Source organism: Amblyomma maculatum, unplaced genomic scaffold (assembly GCF_055883805.1).
Source record: "Amblyomma maculatum isolate TAMU_Amacu unplaced genomic scaffold, ASM5588380v1 scaffold_19, whole genome shotgun sequence".
NCBI lineage: Eukaryota > Metazoa > Arthropoda > Arachnida > Ixodida > Ixodidae > Amblyomma > Amblyomma maculatum.
In genome coordinates, this window is record NW_028146744.1 from 6,071,978 (window position 1) to 6,086,497 (window position 14,520).

General features: G+C 49.0%; 1 protein-coding gene across 1 annotated transcript in view; it reads right to left on the reverse strand.

Annotated features, from left to right (window-relative positions):
* Positions 1-723: 723 nt before the first annotated feature.
* The window catches only part of LOC146171615 (uncharacterized), a 28,723-nt gene continuing 14,926 nt past the window's right edge, over positions 724-14,520 (reverse strand). The window contains exon 2 of the mRNA XM_084586463.1: positions 724-1,077. Within this exon, the coding sequence (XP_084442589.1) occupies positions 724-1,077 (354 nt within the window). The remainder of the gene's footprint in view (positions 1,078-14,520) is intronic.

The following is a 14,520-nucleotide window of genomic DNA, read 5'->3' on the forward strand; positions in this document are numbered from 1 at the left end:
CGATGACGAATTCGTGGCAACGGTCTGCCTCGTTTCCTCCGGGTGACGGGAGTGAATACTTCGTCCTCGGATTGGTCGAGGCTGCCGCTTGTCTGTCTCTCGAGTTGGTCGGCTGCGTCCTGCGTAGGCGCCGCGTGCTGCGAACTCTCGGCCAATGGCGGCGCTTGTTGCTCGACGGGGTCAGCAGGGCCGTGGTGTGCGTGGTCACTTCGAGGAGCAAGGCAGTTCGGCGCGGCCTGCGAAGACAATTCCGACGCGGTGAGACGAATGTCACTCACCGCGGCTGCGTTGCTGATGGTAGCCTCCTCGTAATCCTCGATGTCCTCCGGCGGTTGCTCCAAAGACAGTGTGTCGGCCGGCTCGCTGGCAGCAGGCTGGGCGGGTTGCGGCAGAGTTGCGGCTGCAGCGGCCACCACCATGGCGTGCTTAGCCACGGACGCGGACGTCCTCGCACCACACTTTATCAGCACGTGGTCCGCGCCGCACTGAGGGCAGGGGAGGGTACACGAAGCGTGGCCGAAGGCCCCGCAGCGTGCGCACAACGGGACATCGCACACAGCGCGGACGTGGTCACTAGCGCCGCAGCGCCGGCAAACACGTGCGACCCCCTCGTACTCGCACTGCAGGGTGGACTCGGCCACCTGCAGAAAGATGGACCTGCGGTCGCCGCAGGTCCATCTTAACGCGGCGGTTGCCGCTCGGGATGCCCTCGAACTCCGGTACCTACTCGGCGGAGATGGATTCCACGGGTCCGTACCGCTCCAAGGCCTCTCGCAGCTCCTTCACGCCCAGGTCGTTTGTAAAACCAAACACACGCACAGTTGTGCTTAGCTTACCGCGGTACGCGAAGCGTACGGCGGTGCCTTTCACGGTGATGACGGGATCTGCGAGGAAGGTTTGCACCACCCTCTTATTCCTGAGAAAGATCTCGAAGCGTCCAGCTTGGAAATCCTGCACACCTCCAATCTCGGCCTTGCTAAATCGCTTCACCAGCTCTTTGCAAATGTCGGTGTTGTTCACCCCCTTCGGTACGCGGCCGAAGAAGGTAAACGGACGCAACCTAGGCTGCGGCGGCGCCTAGGTTGCGCAATGTCACACCAACTAGCCTTCAAGAGATACTGTTGATCGCAACGACTTAGAGTCGTCTAGCTAGCGCTATGCCCAACCTAACCCCTCTTAAGCCTTTCCGGCCTTCTTCACGGCCTCTCCGGACGGCTGAGGCGGCATGATGCGTTCCACGAGACCAACGGTGTACTTACCGGCTAGACGGAGCCCGCAAGGATGCGTCTGCGCGTGCCGAGTTCCCGATGCCGAAAGCCTCTTTCCCCTCGCGTACGCAGTGACGAAGCCATCGATGGCGCTCGTGCTGCATAAAACCAGTGAAACTACCACAAAAAGCGGGCGGTGCGCGGGCAACATTGGGCTGTTGTTGCCAGAAATGGTCCAGCGTAGCGCACGCGTCGTCTGCTAGGCGAGGAAAGCTCGCCGCGAGATCGACCTAGAGTTGGCGCCATCGTCACTCCGGTAGTGTGGATCGGCAGCCGGCGGCGCTCGCAGAAACGCCCGCTGCGTAGGCCTGCTTCCGAGTTTACGGCGGGTTTGTTGGCGATGAAAACGTGTCTTCTGCAGTATGTCTGCAATATTGCAGCAAATTTCGCCAATGCAGCAGAAGAAGAGCGGAATTTAGGAAAACAAAGCACGGAACCACCAGTCTTCTCGATTTACTTTGCACATTTCATGCGCTGTACCGCGCTCACGCGCCTAATGCTTGAGCCTGCCTAATGACAGCTTTGTTTTTCTTATCGACTTTTAAACAGTTTGCGCGTGTCTCATGCAAGTGAGACCGGTGAATTCAGTGTCAAGCCCACGCAGATACAATGTTCGTGCTCTGACATGCAGTAATTTAGATTGAATCGAGAAAGCCTGGCTCATTACATCGTACTTGACTCGAGGATTAAGCAGGTTAAATGTAGCATTGGCAGCGCACTGCATGGCGAGTTGCTTTAGACTGAGTGCATATCAACTCTAGCCCAGACAACCACGCACAAGTATTCCCCAAAAATGGAATCACGCCGACACTATACAGGAAACCTCGCCGCACAGGAAAGCTGATTGTTCACGTGTACAGCGCTGAGTGGATTGAATTTGCCGAGATGCTTTTTGCGGCCACTGTCATAGAATTTGATAGTGTATTAATGCATGCGCCACTAACTGTAAATGATTTCCTGAAACCAAGGAAAGTATAAGGGATTTCTGATGTATGTGATGTTAATATATAACGGTAAATTAGTAGTGTAATTATTTTGTTTTGCAATGCGAATAAATTTCACCGTGTGAGAGAACTTTTACACACTTGACAGAATTTACAATAATAATCAGCGATTAATTTTTAGTAACGTTAAAGTGCTAGCTACGAATTGCTCGCTGCGAAGACATCGTTATACACTGCGCATGGGCACTGTCATGTTCTGGGAAGCAATTTTACAGGCTGAAAATTTCTTTATCACTCATTATTTAGCAGTGACTGAATCGTATGCGAAGTAAAATTTTAGGGTTGCTTCCAAAATAGATGCCGGATATAAAACTATTCCGAAAGAAATGGAGGTCATCTTATCATGCGACTATAAAAATGTATTTATTCCCGAACAAAACACTAATATTTACGCCCGCATGAAGCTGTTTTACTCCCCTTGTCAGAAATGACGAGTTTCGTCGGAAGACAGCACTTGGACGAAGAGGGATTACAATGATTATAATAGGCTACTCTACGTGTATTATGTAATATTTAGGGTAACAATTCGGTGCAGGGAGTATGTTTCCCAAACATTCGAGCATTTCTCTAAAGCAAAATGTGCTCACTAAAACTTTTATGGATGCACAGAAGCCTTCAACAACAAAAAGAAAAGAAAAGAAATGCACATTGGCTCGGGTTTAACGCATGAAACCGGCATCGGCTATGACGGATCATTTCAGAGGCTGGTTTTGGTTTGGTGGGATTGTTTATTGTGCAGTCAAATCCCACAGCAGAGGAACGCCTTTCGAAAGGGTTGTGAGTGGATCCCCCGTTCTCAAAATCAGCAGTCGAGCGCCCTTACCATTGAGACACCGCGACAGAGATTGAAAAGCAAAAAAAGAAAAAGTACTCACACAACTCTATCGTGCATGCAGACAGCATAGTAGGCATAGTGTGGTCTGTAAAAACTGCATTCTGCTATATGAAGCAGTCTGCGGTGGCATATGTTTTAGTAGCTGCGGTATTCCAAACAGAAACGGGAATATGCGATTTCTGAGCGTTTGCATTAACTTTTATTGACGGCAACGACCTTTTTTGTTTTGACACGGCGGTAACGACAGTACCACTTCGTTTGAGACATTGCATGTCAAAGGATGTCCAGCGCCGAAGACCGCGATGGATGATTTCCTTATTCAAGAATGACATGCTCGATACGGACAAGTATATATATATTTTTAATGAAGCGTGGGGTTATAGACTGTTCATATTTATTTTGCAAGAGGCATATAGGTAAGCAAAAGTTCACAGGAACTGCGAAACAAACAAAAACACTCCTGTACACGCCGCATGCGCGCGCGTAAATCACTGCGGGCTGGCACGCGACGCGAAAACGCATCCACACTGAGTAGGTGTCGCTGCTGAGCCGCATGGTGGCGACTCTGCTCGATCTCGAGGCCAATAGCTCGTGGTGTCCGCCCTGCAGCCGCTTCGTTGACCGTTTTGGCGCGGAAAGTAACGAATAAAAGTGTTCAAGAATGAAATCTTAAAAATGTTGAGGGTTCGCGAATGCATTTGAAGCGTCGTACGACTGCTGCTTAGCCATGATCGCGTTCCTCAATACCCGGGCACAGCAAGATGCAAGCTCGCTTCATTTGTTTCAGCAACGCCGGTTATTCTGCCTGCCGAAGCAAGTGATTTTAACAGGCGCACAAATGCATGCTTTAGGTAAACTGTTTGCAGCAGTCATATAAGCCGCGATCATGTGAGAGCTCGCTTAGAGAGGAGAGAGCGCTCGCCATTTCATGCTAGTCTGCACTTTTCATCGTCTTGTTGCGTTACACTGAGGTTAGGCGGCCCCTGAGAACGCTGGCGCGAAAGCAACGCTCTATATTGGCGGCCGCCCGATTGCGACTACCAACAAAAGGGGGAGAAGAGAGATGCCGCTTAGTAGAAAGAGAGAAGGCTTGGCGCTGTGCGAATGGAAACAGTCGGCTAACGTGATGCTCTTGAAGTGACTCAAGAGATTAGTGCGCGACCCCTGCTTCCTAGCATGTTTGCAAGGCATTAGACGCACAGCGACCTGTACTCGAAGCCCAACTTTCATTCCTACCGCTCAAGCAATCGTACTGGAAAAGTAGCGCGGTGCCTCCCGTCATGTCCTTTCCTTGCTGCCGGTAACAGTTTGTTGTAATACCTAATGTTACCGCACCTTAAAGGACCTAAAATGGTTTATTTTGACATGAAACCGTCACGCTCAGTAGCTTTATGGCGCTGTGTCATTTCGGGAATTTATTTTTTTACTTAAGGGAGAAATTAAAACGAGCCACATATATTACCAAAGCACAGATATAGCTGCGAGCCTCTTTACCCAATACAAATTACCTCCAGAAAAAAGAGCTTGCAACGTCTCCGAAAACATTGCTGTGACGATAAAAAATGTGCAACAAAACATGCTGTGGAGACTAAACAGGGATGTCAAACTAAACTGTAAAATTAAGAATAAGGCATCTCTACTAAGAAATGGTGAGTTCGTACAAGATTCACCTCAAAGTGTCGGGTGTCATTTGTTGGGAACTAATTGTCGCGGCGAATGCCATGCAGCCAAATGCTTTCTTTGGCAGATTTTCCGTTCGGGATGGCAAATCGGGCTTTGCCTCTTCTGTTGCTACATCTGAAGGCGCAACACCTCGGCACTCTGGGCGACTGAGAGCGACAACGTTATTCGTGTTTTGTACACACAGAACGATATGAAACAAACTCTGAACGTCGCCCGACACTGGGCTGATTGCGGTTCGTCTCCTCGAATGGACCATCCATGGTGACGGGATCGCGCCGTGGTGAAGAGAAAACAGGTGCGGTACTAGTAGAATTGTTGGTTAAGGTTCTTCTTTTCCATGAAGGGAGGTACAGGACCTGCGCACCGTGCTGTCCACCACTTCTTCTTTTTAGCGAAGTACCCCCCATTTGTTGAAAAGATCAACTACGGTACTTTCAGAGTTCCAGTGACTTTAGTGCTGCCGCAATGTTCAATACTCAATGTCAACTACCGACGCTGGCCTCATAGTGATAGCTAAAGTAACTACCGACGACACCTCAGGAGGAAAGCCGCCTTAAAAGAGGGAGATTGTTCCTCACACAGGAGGTGCCACACATATTTTCCTGACATGTTTTATCCCCTCTCCTGCGAGCGTCGAGCGACAACTTCGGTAGACGAGACGCAACTCCGGGCCAACGCATTTGGGGTTTTTGCAGCCACTGCAGTTCGGGAACTGTCACAGTCGGCCTAACCTGCTCCTCTAATTAATCAATTCCTTCCGCCCGTTGTTGCCTACCTACCCGTAGGTAGCCATCTAAGCCAAATGGCTTCACTGAAAATAACTAAAATATTGAAGGAAAATATTCGTGCCAGCCGCTGCATCTGCCATACGCGTGAGCTGCAGTGGCGGAAACTGAGGCGCTGAGTGGACAGCAAAAAGAAATAAAAGAAAGGGGAGCGATGGAGAAAAAAAGGCAGGATTGTGGTGGGATATACTAACAGGTAAGTCTGTATACAAGCACAGCGCTCCCCCTTAATTATTTTATCACTGCGCAACGCATCCCTTCATGTGGGCGTATACTCCCTTATAAAACTTTTTCTGTGTGTCTGATGAGAGTATGTTGCTCTTTCACAATAGAGTCACCAGAGTCTTGTGAGTTTCAACTGAAGTTTCTCGAGTTCTTACTGTGTGTCTAAAACAAATTGGCCACTGTGTCTCTGGTTGGTACCTAATGTGCGCATTTCTTGTGAGTTCTTCATAAGTATTGACCAATGAGTGTCTGGTGGCTTTCACTTTGATTTTTGATGTGATCTTGGTTGCCGGCACTACATGCAACCGAGTTAGCGCCGGTATTTTTAGTTACAGAAACCAAAAGCAGACATTGCATTCCGTGAAAATGCTCTTTTTTATTCACAACGTGCAGCATGGCTCGGATGCCATTCGCATGCCTGTTGTCTATGCTATGCAAGGAAATAAACTATTTCCCTGCACAGCATGGAAACAGGCCATTTTTGAGGTGAAGCGGAATTGTCGTGAAGTAGTCGCGCGTGTACACTAACAAATACAAAATGAAATCGCTTTGTATTACTGCTCACAATACTTAAAATAATTCAAGCTTCATTTCAGACTCATTGATAAGCTTACACCACATACCGTTGAAGCATTCACATGTGGAACCAAGGAACTATCATATCTTCTCTACAAAACATATGAGATAATTTCAAACGCAAGAGGCATGCATGCCCCACAGTGTTTTCTTGGCACCTGTACATTTCAAACCCTCATAGTTAACAGTTGATGGGAGAAGCATGCTGTACCGTTCACAGAGAAAACACCAAACCATAACTTTCAGATACATCATACATGGTACGAGCTTTGGTTTTGCTATACACAACAATGCAAACAAGTTTTCTTCAGAATGACTTTTTTCACTGACTACACCATTATTAAAAGAAAGATTTAAAAGAAAGAGATGAAGCAACCAAACCAAGGCAGCTATTCATTCATACCACCATTTTTAGCTATGCTTAGGTTGTGTACTTAACCACGCATCCCTGAACGTGTCATAGAATGTGGTGATGGCTTGCAGAAGGGCACCGCAGTGTGCTTGCTGGTAGATGATTTAGTGTGTTCCCCGTTCATGCTGTGGGGTGTAGGTGAGCTGCAGGTAGGCTCCAGGAATCGGCCAGTCTTAAGTGCTCAGATAACTGCGTATATCAAGAGGGGAAAATCGACAAGTGAGACCGAGCACACAACTCCTTTTCCAGTAATGAAAAGATACACAGCTATATATTCAGTACCTACATTTACAAGAATTCAGGGCAAACAGCTTTAGGAGGACTGCTCAAAGCATAATTAAGAAAGTACTGGACTTCAGCCTCAATGCAATGTACTGTGTAACCAGTCTGCATGGTTTGCTTCTCCTTTGTATAGGAGATCCTTTCCAGTTTCCCTAAAGATGAAAAGGTCATGATTCAAAAGAGGCTATTTTGAATCCCATTTTTTCTCCACGAGTGTGAGGTGCACCTACTTTAATGGTACAGAATGTATAAGAAAATTGGTGCTTAAAAGGTGTATGAATGTTTCTGTTATGCATATAATGACAAGACATGAAACATTTTCCCAATTATGGCATATTTGAACAACGTAGATTCCTTCAAAACTCAAAGAAAAATGACCTCATCAGCTAATAAATTACTCCACAAACTGTCTTAAAATTTCAGGAAATAGTCTCTTGGAGGAGATGGAAAAAAGAGTTGAAGAGAACATATTGCGTTATTCTATTTCCAACAATGTTATCAAAGATGAAACATGCAGATTCTCAAGCATCATTGCAAGTATTTGAATGAAGGTGCATAAGTAGCAAACACAATGCCCTTTGCTAAAATTTAGCCTTATGTCAAGACAGACCTTTGATATTAGGAGATAGCATATGTAATTACATTATTATGAGCAATTGTCGGATTGTTACATAAGCAGTATGCAGCGGTACAAGCCATTTGTGGGTGCAAGCAGCAGCTTAAAGTGACACTATTATGAATGCATAAGCACAACTGTTTTGAAATTTCCCACCTTGAGACTGCAACAATGGCAAGTTTCTTCATTTAGCATAGCTAAGTGCATTTAGAGCAAAAAAAAGAAGATGCGTAGGATGTCATTTCAAAGCAAATATTATTAAATCACTCCAACATGACCTTGTCAGATGTTTCACAAGTCGCCATTCTGTTTAAGCTCTGTTCAAATTTCTCAAGCAAGAGAACCTGATTTCCTTATCTAGGAGTACTTTTGACTGGCAAAACTGAACAGTAAACTAATAAATAGTGTGGAAATGCCTGCTCTTGCAAAGCTACGAAGAAACAAATTGAACTAATAGGGGCAAAAAGACCCCAACGTGTATTTTATGAATAAACGCCTATTACAAAAGGAAAATAAAGCAAGTATATTAACAGCAAAAAGACAGAGCAAGGAGCTGGGGATGTGAAGGTCATCGTTGATGCACTGCGAAAAAAAAACTGAAAACTGTCATTTCCAACTGAATTGCTAAGGGCGGTGCTACGAGCGTCTATCCACACTCACGGATAGTGATGCCGCCACACCCTTCGTACGTCTCAGATCAGCTTTGGCTCACAATAATGTGATCAGGTCTGCTTTTCCTTTATGGCCAAGGTCACAGGGTTAGTTTATGGCAATGTTTTGAGGAGTGGGGAGCCTATTTGCTGCTTTTGTGCCGTTAGTTTAGGTTATTCTTCCAATGAGAGAAAAATTATGAAGTTTCAGCTTTGATAACGTTGCTGGAAATAATACAATGTAACATGTTGTCTCATATTCATTTTCATCTCCTCCTAGAAACTTGATCCTTAAATTTAAAAAAAAATTAGGAATGGTGTTTCTTCCTTTAATTGCTGAATAAGACTATTATGCTTGAATGCGCCAAATTTGGGACCGTGTTTAATGTGTTGCATTTCGTATATGAAAAAAAAAATATTTGTAAACATTTTACCATCTAAGTGGTTCACCATTCTGCAATTTCTATGTAGGTTCGCCTTACAGCCGCAGTGAAAAAAAAAATTAAAACCGCCTCCTTTCACATTTGTGGCACCTCTGAATTTTTTTTTCTAAGTTGTGACTTTCTCACACAATCAGAAATATGCTTGGCATTCTGCACTCTTTCTTCTTTTTGCTCTGAGTACATAAAATATATTTATCAGGGCCTGCATATCTCAATCCTAGTTGATATCAAAGTTGCAAAAAAAAGTGCATGGAGAGAAAAGCTGCTTACGCACTGATGTCGGTCAAACATTTTTCTTCCGAAATACTCGCAATAACATAAAACTAATTTCGCTGCTGGTGTATTGAGAAATGTGTGTACTTTGGTTCTAAGACAACCAAAGAACTCTGCACAAATAAAGGCCTTTAAAGTCAAATTAGCTGAAACCATAGCGGACATGACATTAAGGAAGGTGAAATGACTTTTTCATTTCTCGTTTGAAACTGTTTACTGCTGCATCATTTCAACGCTTCCATGAAAAGCCACGACGCAAAGTACCAAAGAATGCAGCTGCCCACTGAAAGCTTATTTCGGCCTGTGTGTTGTGAACAACACTTAGATCCGTATAATTCGTCAAAAATATAAAGTGTTATGTAGTTGTCGTGTTTGCGCGTCGTCGATGTAGGAAAAGACGTACGCGCTATTGTTAAACTGTTAACTTGTATTATTCAACAGATAAGAGGGTGCGACCAGCGTCGGCAGAGGCGTAGGCCGAACTGCCGGGCGAAGGACGGAGGGAACGGAGGCCGGGGATGGGGATGGGGCTTGCTTCCCAGAACTAGAGGAGAGTGAGGGAGCCCGCCGTGGGGGGCGTCCCGCTGAGCGCAGGCAGGCGGCGAGTCCTCCCGGCGAAGCGCGAAGAGGGGTGCGGGCCTGTTCATTAGCGCGCACTGCTCCAGTCACAACAGAACGGACGAGCACAGCACTTGGAACACAACCCTTCCTTCTCCCTCAAAAAGTTTTCAGATAGCGTGCAGGGGGTCGGCGAAGACGCGTGGAGACGCGCTGGCTATGTGCGCACAGGGAAGGACCACTTGTAGGCTGGATGTTGCCCGCTGTGCTTTGTAGGTCTGCCCTGGGTGCAGTCATTTCTTCTGTGGAGAGATGCCAGGCTATGTGGGAGGATGGTTCAGATGTCCTCGCTGCTGCCGGACCGCTCTCGGAAGGCGCAGTATATCCACGCAGCTGGTTGAGGTGATGGCGTGCCACTGTTCCCTGTATAGCCTTGTATACATGAGCCCGACGAAAGCGAGTCGGGTAGGGGGGAGCCGGTCGCCGAGCTTAGCCAGCCCGGCCCGCCCGGGTTTACATGAGCTCGATTCTGTCGGGCAAAGATCGCTTCTACACCGTGCGTCAAGCAAGTGAACCAGGCGCAGGCAGGAGAGGAGGAAAATGGAGGTATGCTCAGACGAACAGCTCACGGTCCCATCCCCGACCAGCTAGGAGGCAAGAGAGGAGGCGCCTGCCCGACGTGTCAGCGTATTGTCACGGACAACAGGGCTAGACGTGACTAAAACGACGGGACGAAGCTGTACCAGCAGGCAAAGTTCGGCGCACAGCACGCGAGTCAACTTCAGTGTCCTCTTCTTCTAGGCGCAGCAAGAACATGGTGACACCAGGTGGCATTACTCCCCCTCTTAAAAAAAAGAAATAAGGGACGGAGCGCGAGCGATGGCCAATGTAAGCGAAAACAAAGATCAGCACATGGACAGCATAGATAACGGAGGCGGGTTAAGGTGTCCTACGCGACAACGAAACAAGCGCATAGCGCACTACCGCGTGAAATAGGGCTTCATGCGGCCAACGTGCACGACCTCGGAGCGTCGTTGCCGACGCGAGGGCTGCACAGTACCTACTGGAATAACTTCGTATGTCACTTCCGTGACTCAGCGCAGAACTTCGTAAGGTGCGAAGTAACGAGAAATTAGTTTATCACACAAGCCGGGCCGACGCACCGGGGTCCACACCCAAACTTTCTCTCCAGGATGGTATGCGACGTGTCGATGACGGAGGTTGTAGCGGCGTGCATCCGTGCCCTGCTGTTGCTGAATGTGAATGCGGGCAAGTTGATGGGCTTCCTCAGCGCGCTGAGCAAACTGCTCGGCGTCTGGTGTGAGTGGATGATCATCTGTGCAGCTCGGAAGCATGGCATCCAACATCGTCTGAACGTCACGTCCGTAGACTAGGCGAAATGGTGTAAAACGCGTCGTCTCTTGAGTGGCCGTGTTGTAGGCATATGTGATGTAGGGGAGAATTTCATCCCAGGTTTTGTGCTGCGAGTCTATGTACATTGCGATCATGTCGGCGATGGTTTTGTTGAGTTTCTCCATGAGGCCATTCGTCTGCGGGTGATATGCAGTAGTTTTTCGGTGGCTGGTATGACTAAGCTCGAGCACGTCGTGCATGAGCTGTGCCGTAAACGCGGTGCCTCGATCGGTTACGACTAGGGATGGTGCGCCATGACGCAACACGATTTGCTGCATAAAGACTTGAGCGATCTCAATTGACGTGCCCCTCTGCACTGCCTTGGTTTCCGCATAACGTGTGAGATAATCGGTCGCGACTATAATCCATTTGTTACCCATCGATGACAGCGGAAATGGACCCAGTAGGTCGATGCCGATGTGGTCAAACGGCGTCCGAGTTGGAATAATAGGTTGGAGCAAACCCGCGGGCTTGAGAGGAGGCACCTTTCGACGTTGACACTCGCGGCAGCCCCTGACGCAGCGATGGACGGCGTCAGAAAGTTTAGGCCAATAATAGGCTTGACGAACTCGAGCGAGTGTGCGTGCAAAGCCCAAGTGGCCGGAGGTGGGCTCATCGTGGCAGTCAAAAAGGATATCGTCGCGAAGGTCGGCCGGCACGACAAGGAGGTGCGCTCGATCAATAGTGCTGGAGTTTTTCTCGAATAAAACGCCATTCCGAAGACAGAATGCAGACAGATGCCTTCCAAACTGGCGGGGGCGTCAGCAGCGCGACTCTCCAGGTGGTCAATGACAGCTCGAAGGTCTGGGTCAGCTCGCTGTCGGGTCATTATGTCTGAGGCATTCACTAGTCCAAGACAACCTCTGTCATCCGTGACGTTATCGACAAATCCGACGGGTGCCCGCCAGAGCGCGTCAGCATCTTCGTGCTTCTGACCAGATTTGTACACAATGGAGTAATCAAACTCTTGAAGGCGAAGGCTCCATCGTGCTAGGTGCCCCGATGGGTCACGGAGATTGGCCAGTCAGCACAAAGAATGGTGGTCAGTAACGACTTTAAACGCGCGGCCATAGAGGTAAGACCTAAATTTCATAGTTGCCCACACCACCGCGAGGCATTCCTTTTCCGTAGTGGAGTAATTTGTTTCAGCGCGGGACAGCGTGCGGCTGGCATACGCAATGACCCTTTCCACGCCAGCTTGGTGTTGAACGAATACAGAGGCAAGGCCGATGTTGCTGGCGTCGATGTGGACTTCGGTGGCAGCGTCTTCATAAAAGTGCGCAAGAACAGGGGTCGTTTGCAGTCGTCTGCGCAGCTCCGCAAAAGCCTCCTGTTGCTCGGCGGCCCACACGAACTGTGTATCATCCCGTGTGAGGCGGGTGAGGGGTGCGGCTATCTTGGAAAAGTCGGCGATGAAGCGGCGGTAGTACGCACAAACCCAGTTAACGTTTTAAACTCCTCTTCGTGGCAGGAATGGGAAATTTGGCGACAGCGGCAGTTTTGTCGCGGTCTGGGCTAACGCCTGCGGCACTCACAAGATGACCGAGAAACTTCAACTCTTTGTAGCCAAAGTGGTACTTCTCGAGCTTGAGCGTCAAGTCAGCTGACCGGAGGGCATCTAATACTGCGCGAAGGCGTTCGAGGTGTTTTCCAAAGAGTTCAGAGAACACGACAACGTCGTCGAGATAAACTAAACAGATTTGCCATTTGAGGTCGGCGAGAACGGTGTCCATCATGCGCTGAAAAGTAGCCGGCGCTGAACATAGGCCGAATGGCAGCACTTTAAACTCGTACAGTCCATCTGGGGGGACAAAAGCTTCTTTTTCGCGGTCCCGCTCATCGACCTAAATCTGCCAGTACCCGCTCTTCAATTCAATGGAGGAGAAGTACTGGGCGCGACGAAGCTTGTCGAGCGAATCGTCGATACGGGGCAGCGGGTAGACGTCTTTTTTAGTGATGTCGTTCAACTTTCGATAATCAACACAGAAGCGAAGGGTGCCATCCTTTTTTTTTTCACCAGCACGACAGGGGACGACCACGGACTGTTGGAGGGTTGGATGACAACATCACGAAGCATCTCCTGAACCTGTATCTGAATCGCTTCACGTTCCGTCGTTGAGATGCGGTACGGCTGCTGGCGTATAGGGCGGGCATCGTCGGGAGTAATTATATGGTGCTTCACACGAAGCGTTTGCCGAATTTTCGATGACGTCGCGAAACAAGCACTGGATTTTAGAAGGAGAGAACGCAGGTCGTGCTGCTGTGTTTCCGAGAGATCTGTACTAATATCCAGACGATCAAGGGATGGGCGCAAATTTTCAACTTCTCCGAACGTAAAACATTCAGAAACGTCCGCTAAGGCGTCGGCGAATGCGATTGTGCTAACGCGGAAAAGATGGCGGGGTTCGTTCGTGAAGTTAGTCACCAGGACCTCAGATCGGCCGTTACGGAGATGGATGAGACTCCGCGCCGAGGTGATGCCGTGGGTGAGCAAAATGGACTGGTTGCCCTCAGCGACCGCCGTTCCATCACGTAGTTCATCGCAGTTAACAGTCACAAAAACACTGGAACGTGGCGGAATAGAAACGCTCTCGGCAGAAATTCGAAGAGGGGCGCGGCTTTGGCGGTCTGCGGTGTCAGTATCATCAGCTTTCTCGGTCGAAAAGGTCACGGTACGCTTCCGGAGATCGATAATGGCCCCATATTCCCGGAGAAAATCGACACCAAGGATACAGTCGCGGGAGCAGTCAGGTATCACAAGTCAGCTGACAACAAACGTGGAGTTGCGAATTTGGACTCTCGCCGTGCACTGACCGCTCGGAGTTACGACATGCCCGCCAGCGGTTCGAATCTGCGTGCTAGATCATGGCGTCATCACTTTTTTTAGAAGCGCCGCTAGCTTCCCGCTTAAAATAAAAAAATCAGCACCAGTGTCTACCAATGCGCTAACCTTATAGCCATCGAGGACGACGGGTATATCCAGCGAGAGTCTATCTTCACGTGTACGAATTGTCGTCGGGGCCGTCAAGTCGCGGTCGCTCACAGGTCGCGTTGTTGGGGGGTCTTCGTCGCGTCGATTTGAAGCGGCCTTGCCCCCTGAGGTCGCTGTCTTTAGGTTTCCCGGCTCGGACTAGGCGACCAGCGCTGCGCCATCCAGGAGGAGCTACGTTGCGAGGGTGGACGACGTGGAGACGGAGATCGTGACTCTCGTCTAAAGGTTGGCGCCATGCGCTGCGGGGCTACGTAGTCCTCAATATCCTGGGGTCGTTGGCCTAAAGGAGGGCTACGCATGTCGATGGGGAAACCCTTCAGTCCCAGTTGTCGATATGGGCACTGATTATACAGGTGACCTGGTTCTCCGCAGTGGAAGCACAGGCGCTGCCGATTTGGGGCACGCCACAGGTCTTCCTTTCGCTGGGGTGGTCGGTGGTTGGCGATGTACGGCTCGGGGTGGGCTGAATACAGTGAGCCTTGGTCGGGTTGCAGTAATTGTGTGG